This window comes from Diabrotica virgifera, chromosome 8 (assembly GCF_917563875.1).
Source record: "Diabrotica virgifera virgifera chromosome 8, PGI_DIABVI_V3a".
NCBI classification, from domain to species: domain Eukaryota; kingdom Metazoa; phylum Arthropoda; class Insecta; order Coleoptera; family Chrysomelidae; genus Diabrotica; species Diabrotica virgifera.
Window position 1 is genome coordinate 79,783,312 of NC_065450.1, and position 19,673 is coordinate 79,802,984.

The 19,673-nt window shown below is 30.6% G+C and overlaps 1 protein-coding gene across 1 annotated transcript in view; it reads right to left on the reverse strand.

Moving 5' to 3' along the window:
* Window positions 1-421: 421 nt before the first annotated feature.
* Window positions 422-19,673, reverse strand: part of LOC126890187 (uncharacterized) — a 92,329-nt gene continuing 73,077 nt past the window's right edge. The window contains exon 3 of the mRNA XM_050659042.1: window positions 422-593. Coding sequence (XP_050514999.1) covers window positions 422-593 — 172 coding nt within the window. The remainder of the gene's footprint in view (window positions 594-19,673) is intronic.

Sequence of the window (19,673 nt, forward strand, 5' to 3'; positions counted from 1 at the left end):
ATAAACTCAAAAAAAAATAAAAAAATAAAAAAAAATAAAAAAAAAATAAAAAAAAATAAAAAAACTGTACCTACGCATTACTACGATCTTCCCCGAGGCACTTACGAGTGGAAAGTTATGTTGCAAAATTGTTCATCAAGTTATCACGGAAAAGAATACAATGTTTTTTATTTTCTTTAACGGCGCGACTGCTCCCGTGTTAAAGGATTTGCACTGCTTTTCAATAATCCTAGCTCTAGGTTAGACTATTCAAGTTTTTGACATCCAAAAGGTAAGCTGTTGTCAAAAGAGTGATAATAAACAAACAAAATTGAACCACTAGTGCCCTTTTATTCTTATAAGTCTTTTAATATCTTACAATAAATTTCTCTTAAACTACTAAAAAATTTATTAGATTTGATATGTACGTTAGCCAATCGTATTAACCACCAAAATGAATATTGGTTAAAATAGTGTGCGCCGGTCGTTTTCGGTTACAAAAATCTACTGGAGCGTTTTTGTAGTCGGTGTAGCGGTCCTCACGAAGAGCTACCAATAGACGGTGAATTTCTGATTTAGAAGGGTAGCAAACGAAGGGGTTTTCTGGATCGTATCTGAAAAAAAAAAGAATTTTTGTTATAAGCAGCTGGACTGGGTATCCTCCTAATTATACAGGGGGGGGGGCATTAGTGTGAAAAAGTCAAATTACTCGTTTGTCGGAAGAGATCCGAAGAAAAGTTGTTTAGGTACCTATGTAAAAGTTGGGGCACGGATAGAACCATAATTTAAAAATATTTTCAAATATACAGGGCCACCCGTATTGACGGTGACACAAACTTATGTTTTTTTAATGGAACACCCTATATATTTTTACATTTTTGGATTCTCCTCAATGTCTTCTTTCTTAAAATATAGAGTTTTCTAATAGTATACGAGGTGGTTTAAAAGATAATTACTTTTTTTGTTAATTTCGTAGCAATATTCACACCCTGTAGAATTGCAGCGATTTGACATCAAAAATTCACGATGTGAAAAAGTATTATACACGAGCGGCACACCCTCAAAAAAGCGCTTAGTTTTCGAGATACTGACCACGGAGGGGTGAATGGCTAATTCTATTCATACTTTATATTTTCGAGGGTGATGAAAGCGAAAATGAAGTTTATTTTGAATTTTATGTGGGGGAACATTGTCAAAATCGCAATTATATCCTAAAAATAAAAAAAAATGAAATCACGTTTTTTGCGTTTGCCTCGCTACAACTCTGTTCGGTTTTAACATTTTTTTTCTGAAATTTTTACAGTATATAGCTCTAACATTTATGAAGACAACGGTACCTGTTTCAAGCTTTTATTCTTACCCTGATAAAGGTTACGAATTTTTCAAAGGAAAAGGTGAGGATTTGTGCATTGCAAAGTTTAACCGCAAAAGTTGTGTGACGAAGTTTAAAATTTAGCTTCTTAATCACGTTTACGTTAAAGCAAAGAGTACAAAGATATTTTATGGGAAGATTTAGATTAAAATGTTTTATAGAAAAAAAAAAATAGTGCAACTATTTATGTCGACATTATACATCCCCAATATAACGCTTATTTTTCGAGATGAGTGACCATGGGTGGAGAATGGGTAATTTTGGTCTTAGATTATGTTTTGACCGTGATGAAAACGAAAATGAAATTTATTTTAAATTTTAGGTGGGGGAATATTGTCAAAATTGCAATTGTACCCGAAAAATAAAAAAAAATTAAATCACTTTTTTTGCCTTTAGCTCGCTACAACTCTGGTCCGTTTTAATATTTTTTTCTAAAGTTTGTACACTATATATCGCTCACTTTTTGAAGACAACGATTTCTGCTTTAAGCTTTTAGTGTTATTCTAGTAAAAGTTATGATTCTTTTAAAGTACAAGGTGCAGATTCGTGAATTGCAAAGTTTAATCGCAAAATTTGACTGACAAAATTTGAAATATAGATTTTAAATTCAAAAATAAAACATGAGTACAAAGAAGTTTTCTGGACAGTTTTGGATCAAAATGTTTTATAGAAAACAAATGGTGCAACGTTTAACATCTACGTTATAAATCCCCAAAGTAACGCTAATTTTTCGAGATACTGATCGTTGGTGGTGAATGGCTAATTTTGGACTTAATTTATGTTTTTGATGGTGCTGAAAACGAAAATCAAGTTTATTTTGAGTTTCTGGGTGGGAGAAAATTGTCAAAATCGCAATTTTGCCCTAAAAATAAAAAAAAGTTAAACCACGTTTTTCTTAAAATTAAAAGTTGAACCATATTTTTTCTGTAATACACCTAGACCTAAAGCTCCCCATAAAACGTCTTTGAACTCTATGGTTTAACATAAACGTAATCAAATACCTAGATAAATTTTAAATTTTGTCACTTAAATTTTGCGATTTAACTCTGCAATTCACGAATCTGCACCTTTTATTTTTTTAAAATTCGTAACTTTTATAAAAAAAAAGACTGAAAGACTACAGTTACTTTTATAGTCTTCACAAAGGTAAGAAATATATGCCGTAGAAATTTTAGAAAATTTTTTTAAAATTTGTAGCGTGTTAAACGTAAAAAGTCGTGACTTCACTTTTTTTCTCATCTTTAGGTTAAAATTGCGATTTTGACAATGTTCCGTCACATAAAATTCAAAATAAACCTCTTTTTCATTTTCAGCACTATCGAAAACATAAAATAAGACCAAAATTAGCCATTCACCTCCCATGGTCAGTATCTCGAAAAATAAGGGGATATTTTGGGGATGTATAAAGTCTATATTAAAAGTTGCGTAATTTTTTTTTCTATTAAACATTTGTAATTAAAACTTACCGGAAAACTTTTTTACTCTATGTTTTAACATAAACGTGATTAATAAGATAAATTTAAAATTTTGCCTCTTAACTTTTGCGATTAAACTTGCAATTCAAGAATCTGTAACTTGTACTTAAAAAAATGCATAAGTTTTACTAGAATAAGACTAAAATCTTAAAACAGATGCCGTTGTCTTAAAAAAAAGGAAGCAACATATAGTGTACAAACCTTAGACAAAAATATTAAAATCGACCAGAGTTGTAGCGAGTTAAACGCAAAAAAACGTGATTTCACTTTTTTTTATTTTTATAGTAAAATTGCGATTTTGACAATATTCCCTCACCTAAAATTTAAATAAGATGGTTTGGCCATGTTCAACGTCCATACGTTAATCACACAATACGAAGAATAGCTGAAGTGCAGATTCCTGGAAGGAGTAGGAGAGGAAGACCAAAGAAGACCTGGGGGAGACGATAAGGCAGGCCATGTTGGTAAAGGGGATTAACATTGATATAACCCAAGATAGAATTGTGTGGAGAAATGCAATTAGGGAAGCCGACTCCGCATAGGGATAAGGCAAAGAGAATGATGATGATTCAAGTTTTCTCTTTTTTGTATCATCTTCATTAAGTAACCTTCGCCTTGTCCTACTTTGTTTAAGACTTCTCTGTTTGAAAAGCGTTGAACCCAAGATATTCTCAGCATTCTACGATATGACCACATCTCGAAGGCTTCTAATTTAATGTTAACCTTCATGATCCATGTATCACATCCATATAGTAATTCAGGATACACGTAACATTTTGGAACTTAATTCTTAGTTGTAAATTCAGCTGAGAATTGCTCAAAATAGTTCTAAGTTTCATATATACCCCTCTTGCAATTTCTATACGAGTTGTTACCATTACTAATATAAAATTTTCTAATGAGAAACTGATTAAAATGGTTTTTGTGCTAGGAGAATATAAAAAAATATGCTACTGTCAATAAGAATTTATCATCAATAATTCCCTGATAGACGACAACTAAGAAAAGAAACAGAGATTATAATATGAACATCCTTAGTGACACTAAGCATTACATTTAATTCCTTTTTTCACTTACAATGGTTTCTGATCGATCAGATTTATCGTAATCTAAGTGTCCTGTCCGTTGAAACCGTTCTAGTATACTTTCAAAATTTTCTCTTCTTGGTTGGCGTCTATCAGTTATCTAACTGGAACTATAAAAATAGTATAATGTCGAATGTTTAAGCAAATTTAGTGTCATAGCCAACTAGGTAGAATATTGTATGTTTTTATTAATATTTTACGCACCAACAATCTTAACTATTCTACATTTACAATCAAGATGCACTAGAAGTAAATAAACCAAGCCTCATTAACTGATACAAGGAGCATTCCTGAATCATGATTTACATTGTATAAACTTTTTAAATCATCGTTGGGCATTTACAATGTATATAAATTGTAAATCATGATTCAGCAGTGGTCCTTACTTAACAGTTAATGTGGTTTGGTTTGTTTACTTCTAGTGCATCTTAATTTTGTAAATATAGTATACGTAGGTATTTGGATATCTCATCCAATATTAATAAATTAAGGATCAGTCTAGATTAATCTGTATTTTTTTTTGAAAATGATTTTTATGAATATTTTCACGGCCACCTACGTAAAATTTAACGTTATTTTTGTTGCAATTAATGTTTGGCTTAAAGAATCACGAATAACTCACAAATGAAAGCACTTCGGTATAGGGAATGCTTAAGAAATGAAAAAGTATTATAAAATATCATTTCATTACAATACTAAAATACAGGGTGTTCTATTTAAGAAAACTCAGCAAATACTTATTCCGAGTTTCGACCAACCCTGTATACTAAAATTAAACATTTCGCTATATTAGTAATGTTTAACAATAGTAGAATATATTAAAATTCGTTTAAACAGAAATATAAATTTTAATGTCAAATCACTACAGTTCTACAGGGTGTGAATTTTGCTACGAAATTAACAAAAAACGTAATTATCTTTTAAACTACATCGTATACTATTACAAAACCCTATATTATAAGAAAGAAGACATCGAGGAGAATCCAAAAATGTAAAAATATATAGGGTGTTGCCCTATATATTAAACCTGTATATAAAACATAACTTTGTGTAACCCTCTGTATACGGGTGACTCTGTATATTTGATAATATTTTTAAATCATGGTTCTATCTATGCCCCAACTTTTACCTAAACAAGTTTTGTCGTATCTCTTACGACAAACGACTAATTGGACTTTGTCACACTCATGCCCCACCCTATATGTTAAAACGGAACAAGTGTTCAAATATTCTAAAGGTGGGATCCAACAGAACGTGGCGTTACACGCTTTGAGAAATAGAAAATATGTAACAGAAAAAGATAAAAACTAAAGATGGGATTCAACGCTACGTGAAATAACGTTATTTTCCTCAGAATTTGTATATGATGAATGGCTGATTAATGGTAAAAGAGAACAACGCCTTTTCAAATGAAATACAGATTGAGAGGGGCGTCAGACAGGGCTGTGTCCTCTCTCCTACTTTGTTCAATTTGTATTCAGAGGAAATAATCCAGGAAGCACTAGAAGACCTAACTACGGGAATAAAAGTAAATGGCCGACCAATCAATAATATACGGTTTGCCGACGACACTATTTGGTTTGCCGACGACACTATTTTATTAGCCGAATGTCTTGAGGATTTACAACAAATGGTTGACAGAGTGGTAGAAGTCAGCCAAGAAAACGGACTGTCCCTAAACACAAAACAGGACACAGTTTATGGTAATCAAAAAAGCTCAACAGCGCCAAGAAAGCATAACAATACATGGAGAACAAATTAAAAATGTTGAAAAATATAAATATTTGGGTACAATAATTAATGAAACTAATGAGTACACAGAAGAGATTAAAGCTAGGATAGGACAGGCAAGAAATGCTTTCAACAAACTGAAAAAAGTACTCTGTAGCAGGGATATTGCAATTTCTTTAAAGATAAGACTTCTGAGATGCTACGTGTTCTCCGTATTATTCTATGGGTTGGAGGCTTGGACATTAAAGGAGGATGTTTCGGACAGATTATAAGCCTTCGAGTTATGGGCCTACAGAAGAATGTTAAGAATAAGTTGGGTGGATAGAGTCACGAATATCGAGGTGTTGAGAAGAATGGGAAAAGGTAAAGAGGTTTTAAATACAATTAAAGTCAGAAAACTGCAATATCTGGGACATGTTATGAGGGGTGAGCGTTATAACTTGTTACAATTAATAATAAAAGGAAGAATACAGGGTAGAAGGAGTCGCGGAAGAAGACGCATCTCCTGGTTAAACAATTTGAGAACTTATTTTAATTGCACTTCTGCTGATCTCTTTAGAGCAGCGGTATCGAAAGTGCGAATTGCCGTGATGGTTGCCAACCTTCTTAGAGGTGATGGCACATAAAGAAGAATAATGGCTGATTGAACCCTCTATCTATGGCTTGTTTGAATCGGCTCGACGTCTTCCATCATTTGTCGGTAAATGAGCACAGTTCAAAGAAAGTCAGAAGCTAAAAAAGACCGTTCCAACTCGGCTAGCGGCTGGTATGGTCAGTGCCGTAGTAATTTTGTTGTCTAACGCCGTTGTGATATAATTTTTATCAGTCTATGAAGTAACTAACATACTGAAATTACTAGCTTATTGGCATTTTATATATAAATATACGAAACTAACTTATTGGCTGAATAAATTGAATGTTATTAATTAATAAACTTTAGTTATTTTCACAAATCATTGTGACAATAACCAAATACATTCATCAATGTCTAAAAGTTGGTTTAAATAACAAACTAGATTATTGTCACAACGAAATACTATTCAATAATAACTGTTAATCGATATTACGAACTAAATGTTTTTGAGTGCGGGCAGTGTATACTACATAAGAGCTGATTTAGTTACAGCTACTGAAACGATAGTCTCAAGAAGTTATGAGGGACTGAGCTCTTACGGTCCGTTTTTGTGTTAACTTTGATATCACAGTATAAGGCCCAGCGCAAATTGAACCTAAGCCAGACACAACCTGCGCCGGCTGGACGGGTGACCCGTGCATTTATTTTTCTAGCGTGCCGCATATTGAACACAACCCAACCCAACCATTGGCTATCGACGTGGCGAATAGAGACGGGCAAAATCAGTGCGGACATGTAACGGTTACTTTTGATACCGGTTCTCAGTGGTACTGACTACAAATACTGATTACAAAATACTGATGTATCTGATCCTTGTACTGAATTGAGTATGCACCTTAAAATCGGTATTTCCGTACCTGTAACTAGTAACGTTTTAAAAATTTCTTACACGTCCCTAGTAGTCGTAGCGGTATGACTTTCGAAAACATCGAATTTGATCATAAGCGGGTGCATAAAAATATATTTTACACTGAGTATTTTATTTCTGCACATAATACCTACATATTTAAAATAAGCTCTTACCTACTGCTCGCTCATAACTTATATTCCTCAATTTACTGCTGGGATCACAATCATTTACAATTACTGCAGGATCGCAATCATTAACAATTACTGCAGGTCATAATAATTCATAATCCCTCCGCTACTAATCGGTCATAAAAATAACACTATCTGCATATTTCGTTTTTAATTTTTTAAGCAAAAAAATGTAATATGTAATAAACAAAAATGTAATATGCCGACAAGTTGAATTTGAGGGTAATACGATATTTTTATCGATCACGGTTTAACAGGAATAATTTTTCAACTTATTTTTCTAATAATGTGTTTTTGTAAAGGCATAGCTTTGTTTCGATGGTAGATTACGGAATCAATTAAAAATAAGTGTAAACAATGAACAGTAATATATTTACTGTATCCCGTCCCAATGGTAAATTCAATGATTTTTGAAATTCCCCTTAAATTGATGGTTGAGCTCTTTTTCGATTCAGAGGAGTGCATGCTAGCGCTGTTGATGAAGCCTAAAATGGTGGAAACAGCTGTCCAGCGATTGTGCAACCCTCTGAATCGAAACAAGCAAAACCATCTATTTACTTATCTATTTTTACTGAGATTTGAGTACTAGAAAGTTCCTCTTCTGTCTTTTCCTAGACGAATGAAAACGGAGTGTGATTGCAAGAAGTCCTTTTTATTTTCTATAGTCGTCATTTGCGGTTTTATAAATTGTAAAAGTCGCAGATTAAGAATGTACCAGAAAGAACTTTCAACACGAAGAGTCTCAGATTTAAATAACTATTTACCATTTTAATTTTATTGAGTGGTGAATTCTGCATTTGAGACTCTTCAATTTAGTAATACATTTATTTATTTTGGGTAAACAAGCGTGCTTCGTTTATTATCTCCTAAGGGTTTTTAGCGAGGGTGTGTCTGAATCGTTCGCCCACTGTGTCGATTCTGCCAGACCACAACACTCTATTCTGTCATAATGCTTTCGGTGTTACACTATGGCTAGAAAGGCAATAAATTACTAACATCTGCGTTTTAAAAGATGAGAAACTTTCTGTATTTTAAGAAGTTAACATAAAGAGTGTGGCAATCTGGCCTCGAATCTATTAGGTTTCCTTGAAAAAAAAAACATTAATTTTATACAATCTGCTTAGGGATACATTTTCGTTTCTTAACTTAACGGCCCTTGTTAGCATATGGTTTGTATATTAAATGTTATTTCGTTTTGAGAAAAGTTATTAAAATTTTAGCAAAAATATTAACTAAAGCGTATCGCTATAGTTTTGATTATTAATTTCGTATCGCCGCTTATTTAGTCTACCAAAAGTTATCAGAATTTAATGACTAAGACAACTCGGGGTGTTGACTATGCTAATATTTTTATTTATCATAATAAATTGTACTTAGGTATCATCCGTATTCATTTCAGATAAGTCCATCTCGCAAACAAAAACAAGTAAAAATATACATCTGGTGGTGAGTCACGCGTCCCACGGCCCAAGAAAACTGTACGCCGATGACAAACGTTACCAAGCGAGACCTGCGAACGAATGCACTGATAGTAGGAGGCACAAAACTGTCTACGCAGTTAGCCAGTGCAGGTTGTGTCTCGCTTTGGTACAATTTGCGCCGGGCCTAAGGCTCTTCGCTTAGAATGGTGCAGAACTACAAAATTGGAATGCTCAATTAAATTTTGTCTGCTTCATTGATGAATCTAGTTTTTGTTTGAGCAGCTCTAATGTCTGCATAAGAGTAAGTCGTTTTCGAGGTGAGAGACGAATAATAGACTTGGCTGTTGTTAAACGTCATACAGCAAGGCTACCAAGCATTATGTATGGGCAGCTGTGGTAATAGTTCTTATTATCTGCACTCTAACAGCTCGACGATATATTGGTGAAGTACTGCAACCGGTTTTACATCCCTACCTACATCGAATATGTGTGGGATATGGTAGGTCGAAACCTAAATGGATTGCCACGTTCTTCGGCGAACTTAAAAAACCTGTGGCATGCCATAAGAAGAATCTGAATGAGTGTTCCGGAATACAATTTAGACACCCGTGTTGAGCTGCCCCCCTCACTTCCAAAAATTAAAAAACAAATAGCCCTGATTTATGAGCTATTTATGAGCTTTCATATTCCGCAAACTAAAAATTTTGAGCTCGCTCCACTGAGCAGGAATTTAATACTTTAGTGGGGGGCTGAGTCAGCCCCCCCACTGCTTAAAAATAGGAATATTGAATCGGTTTTTGCGGTAGAATTACGAGCTATTTATGAGCTCATCCCCTTCACCCCCAAACAACCCTTTAATTGATTTAACTTAAGAGAAAAATGCTGAGAAAACTTAAAATATATCGTATTGCGGATATAATTCCTATAGCTTATATACTCTAAGCATAAACTATTAAATCACATGCATTTCGATTATTGAGCTACAACCCCTTCGCAAGAAAACCACCCTATCTTCCCGACTTAAGAGAAAGTTGTAATTAAAATGCATTAAATTAATTATTTGGCGACTACATATCATTTAGTAATTTATAAGCTCCCAAATTACGCGCATTTAGATAAGTAAATTGCAATTTATTTTGTATAGTGCAGTCACTGAAGGTAAAAATCAACGATTACCTTCAATTTCGGTGAACCTTCATCGATTTTCAGGAAAATTGGTCAGTGGTTAGAGGATACCTCAAGAAACAAAGATGACATGGTACCACCTTGCGCCTTTACCCTGAGGGTGGATACCGCCCCTTCTCGGGGGTGAAAATTATTTTATAAAAAATAATTGCACAAATCTATAAAAGAACAAATTAAAAGCAAAATTTATTATACAGCGTGTCTACTTAAGTTGGAAACATATGGGAAACTTTTTTGTTATTCATTTTACGAAAAAAAGTTATTCTTTATAAAAAGTTCTGCATGCTCTAAAACCTAAGATTCAATCGTCAGATATCAAATTTTGTCAATATTATACGAGGTATATCAAAAAATATGAACTTCGTACAAGAGTAAAGTACCTTTATTTCTCTCAATATCGAAAATTCTTATTATGAAAAGTTGTTTGGAAATAAAAACTAAGATCAAATATGCACTTACATGCTTCTAATTGGAAAAAAATATTTTACAAATTTTTCCCAAATTTATTGATACTAACTTCGTTTTTATTTATAGGCTATTGATTATGTACTATAGAAAGGAACTACAACGTTAACGGGGTTTTATTATTTCATATGGTCAATGAATCTCTATATTTGAAAAAACCGCGGAGTGCTACCATTTAACGGGGTGCGTTTTTGAGATATGGGTGAATTAGTCCCTGGGCACAGGTTACATTAGGGTGAGTTTTATGAACTTTTGGTACAAACACGTCTACATAAAAATTGTTCCTGGTTAAATTTCCTACCTAAATATAACTTTTTAAAGTCAAAGAAACTTCTTTTTACAAAAATATATTCAAAAGAAAAAGCACAAAGAAACCCAAAAGAAAGAAATTTTGTTTTTTGTCCCATAACTTTTGTCCACGGGGATATAGGTATAGACATTGCTTCATAGAAAAAAAACTTACATATTTTCTCATTAAAATTATGTTTGGTAGAGGTCATTAGGATTTACAGTTTTCGAAATATGATTTTTCAAAATTTGCCACTCACAACAATTTTTGGCAATTTTCCTTGTTATTTCGCAAATATTGTTCTGTAACTTTTTTCTACGCAACTTTAGGCATATGTAATGGTACATGTAAAATAAATAGAAATCAATTACCTTTAAAATGTTCTACTCTATAATGTTGTACGACTTCTTTTAAAGAGGTTATCTTTTTCAAAATTTTATACTTTTAACGAGTTTTTATATTTTTTACGATTATTTTTTAAATTTCCTATTATAACTTTTTTTTTCTACATTTAGGTGTATATTATATAATAAAAAAGAAAGCTTATTCGGTTTACTTTAAAATGGTGTATTATAAAAAAATTCTAGGATTATTTTTGAATAAGATATGGTCTTTCAAAATGTAATAAGTACTTGCATCGATTTTTGATTTTAGGATTATTTTTTAAATTTCTCATTACAACTTTTTTATGTGATTGTGTGTTATGATTGAATCTTTTTTTTTATATTTAATACTTTGGATCCACTTGACTCGGCAGGGCAAACTTCAAAATATGGATTAATTCCAATATTTACTGTCAAAGCTCCTGCACCACAAGCTTTGCTTGAAAAAATAGCATGTAAATGTACCAAAGAATGTACAAAAAACTGCGGTTGTAGGAAGATAGGAATAAGTTGTTCAATATTCTGCAAAGGGTGCATGTGCATGGGTACTAATTGTGGGAACTCTAAGATAACTGAGGTGTCAGAGGAAGATATTGAAGGTAATGCTAACAAAGAGACGGACTTTGATTTTAAAAAATTTTTAAATGTGAACATTTAAATAATTTTAACTAAAGTGATGTTTTCTAAGACTAATGTTTATGTAATTTTTGTAAAAGAAATAATTTTAAATATTACAGGTAAAAAAATATCAAAGAATCACTCGGTTTCCATTATTTAAATATAGATGATACACCATTTTAAAGAAGAGAAAATAAGCCCTCTTTATTAAGCAATATATAGTATATTCATGTACAAGAAAAAAAAAGTTATAATGAGAAATTTAAAAAATAATCCTAAAATCAAAAATCCTTGCAAGTACTTATTACATTTTGAAAAATAATATCTTATTCAAAAATAATCCTAGAATTTTTTTTAATACACTTAAAGTAAACAAAATAAGCTTTTTTTTTATTATATAATATAATATATACCTAAATGTAGAAGAAAAAATGTTATATTGAGAAATTTCAAAAATAATCGTAAAAAATGTAAAAAATAATATTTTTTTATATTAGGTATTATATAATATAAAATATAATATTATATTATACAGTATGTCCCTGTAAGTTGTATCCATATGGAAAACTTTTTTATTATTAATTTTACGAAAAAAAGTTATTCTTTATAAAAAGCTCTGCATGAGCCAAAACCTAAGATTTAACCATCAAATATCAAATTTTTTGAATATTATACGAGGTATGTCAAAAAGTTTGAATTTCACTCAAGAGTAAAGTAGCTTTATTTTTCGTAATATTGGAAATTGCTATTATGAAAAGTTGTTTGGAATTAAAAACTATATTCTAATATGCAATTACATCCTTCTAATTGAATTTTTTTAAATTATGGATAACTCATTATTTTTTCAGTTATTTTAATTCTGATAACTCTTTTATTATTAATTTTACGAAAAAAAGTGATTCTTAATAAAAAGTTCTGGATGGTCTAAAACTTAAAATACAACCATCTTATATCAAATTTTATCAATTTTATACGAAGTATGTCAAAAAAGATAAATTTACATCAAAAGTAAAGTACCTTTATAGTTCAGAATTTTTCAATAAGAAGGATGTAAATACATACTGAAACATAGTTTTTAATTCTAAATAACTTTTCATAATAACAATTTTCGATATTGTGAAAAATAAACGTATTTTACTCTTGGGCGACATTCATATTTTTTGACATACCTCGTATAAAATTGATCAAATTTGACAAAAGATGGTTGTATTTTAGATTTTAGACCATGCATAACTTTTTATTAAGAATCACTTTTTTTCGTAAAATTAATAATAAAAGGGTTATCTGAATTAAAATAACTGAAATTAATGTTAGTTATCCATAATTTTCCAAAAAAAAATTTTTTTTCAATTAGAAGGATGTAATTGCATACTATAATACAGTTTTTAATTCCAAACAACTTTTCATAATAGCAATTTTCAATATTGTGAAAAATAAAGCTACTTTACTCTTGAGTGAAATTCAAACTTTTTGACATACCTCGTATAATATTCAAAAAATTTGATATTTGATGGTTAAATCTTAGGTTTTGGACCATGCAGAGCTTTTTATAAAGAATAACTTTTTTTCGTAAAATTAATAATAAAAATGTTTTCCATATGGATACAACTTACAGGGACATACTGTATATAGTATATATAATATAATATTATATAATATATAATATATTATATAATAATATTATTTTATTTTTATATTATATTATAAAAAATCGTTGAAAAACCATAATTTCTTTCGAAAAGAAAAAGTCGTACAACTTTATACAATAGACCATTTTAAAGGTAATTTATTTCTATTCCTATTACCTGTACCATTGCATATACCTAAAGTTACGTAGAAAAAAGTTACAGAACAATATTTGCGAAATAACGAGGAAAATTGCCCAAAATTGCTGTGAGTGACGAATTTTGAAAAATTATATTTCGAAAACTATAAATCCTAATTACCTTTACTAAACAACATTTTAAAGAAGAAATATGTAGGTTTTTTTTCTATAAAGCAATGTCTATACCTATATCCTCGTGGACAAAAGTTATGGGACAAAAAACAAAATTTCTTTCTTTTGGGTTTCTTTGTGCTTTTTCTCTTGAATATATTTTTGTAAAAAAAGTATCATTGACTTTAAAAAGTGTTATGTAGATAGGAAATTTAACCAGGAACAATTTTTATGTAGGTATGTTTGTACCAAAAGTGCATAGAACTCACCCTAATGTAACCTGTGCCCAGGGACTAATTCACCCATTTCTCAAAAACGCACCCCTCTAAATGGTAGCACTCCGCGGTTTTTTCATATATAGATGTTCATTAACCATATGAAATAATAAAACCCCGTTAACGTTGTAGTTCCTTTTAGTTATCTTATTTTGAATATAATCAATAGCCTATTATTACACATACGATAACTCTTTTATTATTACTTTTACGAAAAAAAGGTATTCCTTATAAAAAGCTCTGTATGTCCTAAGACCGAAGATGCAACCATCAGATATCACATTTTATTAATTTTATACGAGGTATGTCAAAAAATATGAATTTCACTCAAGAGTAAAGTACCTTTATTTTTCACAATATTGAAAAGGGTTATTAAGAAAATTGTTTAGAATTAAAAGCTATGTTTCAATATGCAATTACATCTTTCTAATTGAAATATTGTGAAATATAAAGGTACTATGATCATGAGCGAATTTCATATTTTTGGACACACCTCGTATAAAATTAATAAAAGTTGATATATCATGGTTGTGTCTTAGCTTTTAGACTATGCAAAGCTTTTTATGAATAATAACTTTTTTTCGTAAAATGAATAATAAACGAGTTATCATATTTGTAATAATTAAAAACGATGTTGGGTATCCATAAATTTGAGAAAAACATTTTTTTTCAATTAGAAGCATGTAATTGCATATTTGATCTTAGTTTTTAATTCCAAACAACTTTTTATCATAAGAATTTTCGATATTGAGAGAAATAAAAGTACTTTACCCTTGACCGAAATTCATATTTTTTTACATACCTCGTATAATATTGAGAAAATTTGATATCTGATGATTGAATCTTAGGTTTTGGGGCATGCATAACTTTTTATAAAGAATAACTTTTTTTCGTAAAATTAATAATAAAAAAGTTTTCCATATGTTTCCAACTTAAGTAGACACGCTGTATAAAGTTACTAAAATAAGTCAATACTTTTAAGTTATTAAAGATCAAAGATTTTAATTATTCGTGAAAAAAATACATGTTTTGAAGTGGTTTTTCGTAAATCACTGAAAAACTAAATTTTTACAAAAAAGTTAATAGTAGTTTAATTCGTATAGCTTATATTCTAAGAATAAACTCTTAAATCACGCGCCTTTCGATTATAGCAAGAAAACCATCCCCTTCGCATTATAGCACCCCTTCGCAAGAAAACCATCCCATATTCCCGGCTTAAGAGAGAGTTGTACTTAAAATAATTTAAATTAATTATTTGGCGACTACATATCGTTTAATAATTTATGAGCTCGCAAGATATACGCATCTCAATTATTGAATTGCCATTTTCTTTCTATAGTGCAGTCACTGAAGGTAAAAATCAACTATGGCCTTCGATTTCGGTAAATCTCCATTCACTTTCACGAAAATTGGTGAGCGGATAGAGGATACCTCAAGAAACAAAATTAACAATAACAACTTAGCCGGGAGTATATGTCACAGCTTATCGGGGTGAAAATTACTTTATTAAAAATAACCCCACAAATCAAGCGAGGGACAAATTCTAAGCAAAATTTGTTATATAATGTTATTAAACTAAATCAATACTTTTTTAGTTATTAAAGATCAAATATTTTAATTTTTGTGAAAGAAAATGCATGCTTTAAAGCTATTTTTCATAAATAACTTCAAAACTGTAAGTTTTTACAAAAAAGTTTTCATTACTAAAATTGAAGCTAATAAAAAGTATAATAAATTGCTGACTTGAAAAACCCTTTAATGTAAATTTAAAGTAAGTTATAGGTAATTAAATGTATAGTTTTTTCTGCGACTATTCAAATCTAAGGTTTCAAGCGTAAATAACGGGAAAGAGATGCATTTTATAACACTTACTAAATACTTGTCAAAGTACTTAGAAATACCTATCAAATGAGCTCCACAAAAAAATTGATAGCATCAAAATTTATACTGCAAAAATTTTTACAAAAAAAATGAATTTTTTTTAATCACTCTGTTAATTTTTATGATATCAGGCACATCCAACTATTTGAAAGGTAATTTCAAGAGCTATAAAACTGTATTACATTTAGGCCCGATACTTTATGTCTCGATTAACAGCCGGTTAGTTCACCGGGGTTTAATCGTGACCCCTTTTGGGTCTCTTGCAATGTAATAAATGCAATTATAAGTATTATTATTATTCTTATTTATAATTAAGGTCCCGATTAAACTCCGGTTAACTAACCGGCTGTCAACCGAGACATAAAGTACCGGCTTAATCTTTCAAATACTTTATTTTTTAGGATAATAGGTTAAAGGGCACCAGTTACATTGTTCTCGTAGTAAAATTTAGGCTTAAACATTTCTATCTTTGTTATTTTGATTCATACATAAATCAAAAGACAAGTAAAATCTTTTCTAATAAAAAAAACTCAAATTTCGTTATCTATAATTTTTTACGTCAATCGAGTATTGTTGGAGTTATTATTTTAAATATGATCTAAAAAAATAAGGTATTTGAAAAATTAAATGTAATATAGTTTTATATCTGCATACTTTAAAAGTATAAATTTTGATGCTATCAACGTTTTCTGGAGCTCATTTTTGATAGGTATTTCTAAGTACTTTGACAAGTATTTAGTACCTAAGTGTTATAAAATGCATCTCTTTCCCGTTATTTAAGGTTGAATTCTTAGATTTGAACAGCCGCAGAAAAAAATATATATTTAATTACCAATAACTTACTTTAAATTAACATTAAAGGGTTTTTCAAGTAAACAATTTATTATATTTTTTATTAGCTTCAATTTTAGTGATGAAAACTTTTTTGTAAAAACTTACAGTGTTTGAGTTATTTATGAAAAATCGCTTTAAAGCATGCATTTTCTTTCACAAAAATTAAAATATTTGATCTTTAATAACTCAAAAAGTATTGATTTATTTTAATAACATTATATAACAAATTTTGCTTAGAATTTGTCCCTCTCTCGATTTGTGGGGTTATTTTTAATAAAGTAATGTTCACCCCCGAGAAGAGGTGACATATACCCCAGGCTAAAACCGCAAGTTGTTATTGTCAATTCGTGAAAATGAATGGAGATTTACCGAAATCGAAGGTCATAGTTGATTTTTACCTTCAGTGACTGCACTATAGAAAGAAAATGGCAATTCAATAATTGAGATGCGTATATTTTGGGAGCTCATAAATTATTAAACGATATGTAGTCGCCAAATAATTAAGTTAAATTATTTTAAATACAACTCTCTCTTAAGCCGGGAATATGGGATGGTTTTCTTGCGAAGGGGTTGTAGCTCTATAATCGAAAGGCGCGTGATTTAAGAGTTTATTCTTAGAATATAAGCTATACGAATTAAACTACTATTAACTTTTTTGTAAAAGCTTACAGTTTTTCAGTGATTTACGAAAAACCGCTTCAAACCATGCATTTTTTTCACGAATAATTAAAATCTTTGATCTTTAATAACTTAAAAAGTATTGAATTATTTTAATAACTTTATATAATAAATTTTGCTTTTAATTTGTTCTTTTATAGATTTGTGCAATTATTTATTCTAAAATAATTTTCACCCCCGAGAAGGGGCGGTATCCACCCTCAGGGTAAAGGCGCAAGTTGGTACCATGTCATCTTTGTTTCTTGAGGTATCCTCTAACCACTGACCAATTTTCCTGAAAATCGATGAAGGTTCACCGAAATTGAAGGTAATCGTTAATTTTTACCTTCAGTGACTGCACTATACAAAATAAATTGCAATTTACTGATCTAAATGCGCATAATTTGGGAGCTTATAAATTATTAAATGATATGTAGTCGCCAAATAATTAATTTAATGCATTTTAATTACAACTTTCTCTTAAGCCGGGAAGATAGGGTGGTTTTCTTGCGAAGGGGTTGTAGCTCAATAATCTAAATGCACGTGATTAAATAGTTTATACTTAGAGTATATAAGCTATAGGAATTATATCCGCAATACGATATATTTTAAGTTTTCTCAGCATTTTTCTCTTAAGTTAAATCAATTAGAGGGTTGTTTGGGGGTGAAGGGAATGAGCTCAAAAATCGAAACTATATAATTTCAAGAGCTCATAAATAGCTCGTAATTCTGCCGCAAAAACCGATTCAATATTCCTATTTTTAAGTAGTGGGGGGGGGGCTGCCCCCCACTAAAGTATTAAATTCCTGCTTAGTGGAACGAGCTCAAAATTTTCAGTTTGCGGAATATGAAAGCTCATAAATCAGGGCTATTTGTTTTTTAATTTTTGGAAGTGGGGGGGGGGCAGCTCAACACGGGTAATTTAGACAACTGAATTCGATCAATGCCCCGTAGAGTAATTGAGTGTATAAAAATCAAGGAGGAGCCAGTCCTTCTTAATGTTTTGACGAAAATAACGTTGCAAATTTGTTTATAATATCAAATAACACGAATATTATAATGTATACTTTCCTATACAGGGTGTTAGTAAATAAGTATGAAAAATTTTAAGGGCTTATTCTACATGCAAAATCAATGCCGGCTTGCTTTATAAACATATGTCTGCAAATGCTTAGTTTCCGAGATACAGGATGTTGAAATTTTTATTTCAAACTGCCAATTTATTTATTGCTCTAAGACCAGTTGAGCTGTGAAAATGAAATTTGGTGAGTTTTAAGAGGTAGTTATTACGCAATTTTTGACATACAATTAAGTATTTTGTATTCATCATTGGCGCGCCTACGGATAATGGTCTGAATTTTTTTAAAGAAAAAAATTGTACGCCACTGAGAATATTTCAACTTAAAAATTATTTTTAAATTCCACCTCTAATTTATGACAAAAAAACTTTCTTGCCTTTTTTTCATATGGTGCACCGTTTTTATGCAGAAAAATAAAACATATTGACGCGTATTTTCATTTTTTGAATACATAATACTAAACTGGAACAATAACAGAAAATATTACTAATAATATTTTAACTAGGTGCAGAGCTACAACAAATGTTAAAAAAGACCTCATTTAGAGGTTATAGAAGAATTTTATATTCATCATTGGCGCGCGTACGGGTAATGGTCTGAATATTTTTAAGAGAAAATAGTACGCCACTGGGATATGTCAAATTAAAAATCATTTTTGAATTGCTGGTTCAATTTACGACAAAAAATCTTTCTTGCCTTTTTAACATAAGCGGCGCCGTTTTTATGTAAAAATATAAAACATCTTAACGTTTACAAAGTATTTGAACCAAGCATATATTATGGAAACTACATGGAAACTACCTCAAATATTTTTTAAGCGTTAAGATGTTTTATTTTTTTTTGTATAAAAACGGCGCCTCGTATGAAAAAAATATAAGAAAGATTTTTTGTCGTAAATTGAACGAGAACTTTAAAAATAATTTTTAGTTTGACATATCTCAGTGGCGTACTATTTTTTTTCTTCAAAAAATTCAGACCATTACCCAGACGCGCGCCAATGATGAATATAAAATTCTTCTGTTACCTGTAAAGGAGATCATTTTAAACATTTTTTGCAGCTTTGGACCTAGTTGAAATCTTAATAGTAATATTTTCTGTTATCGTTGTTGATTCAATAAAATTGTGTTTTGACAAGGAAAGTTTTGGGGTAGTTCTGATTTTTTTCATTATATATGGATTTTGGGCTGCTGAATCCGAATATGAGGTTTGCGGAAAAAATTTCTTGCCGGAACATTGAAAAAATCGCGAAAAAAGCGAAAAATTTCAGCTTTTTTCCGCTTTTTTGCTCAAATCTCGAAAACTATTAACTTTTAGTAAATGGTCTGCTAACAGAAAT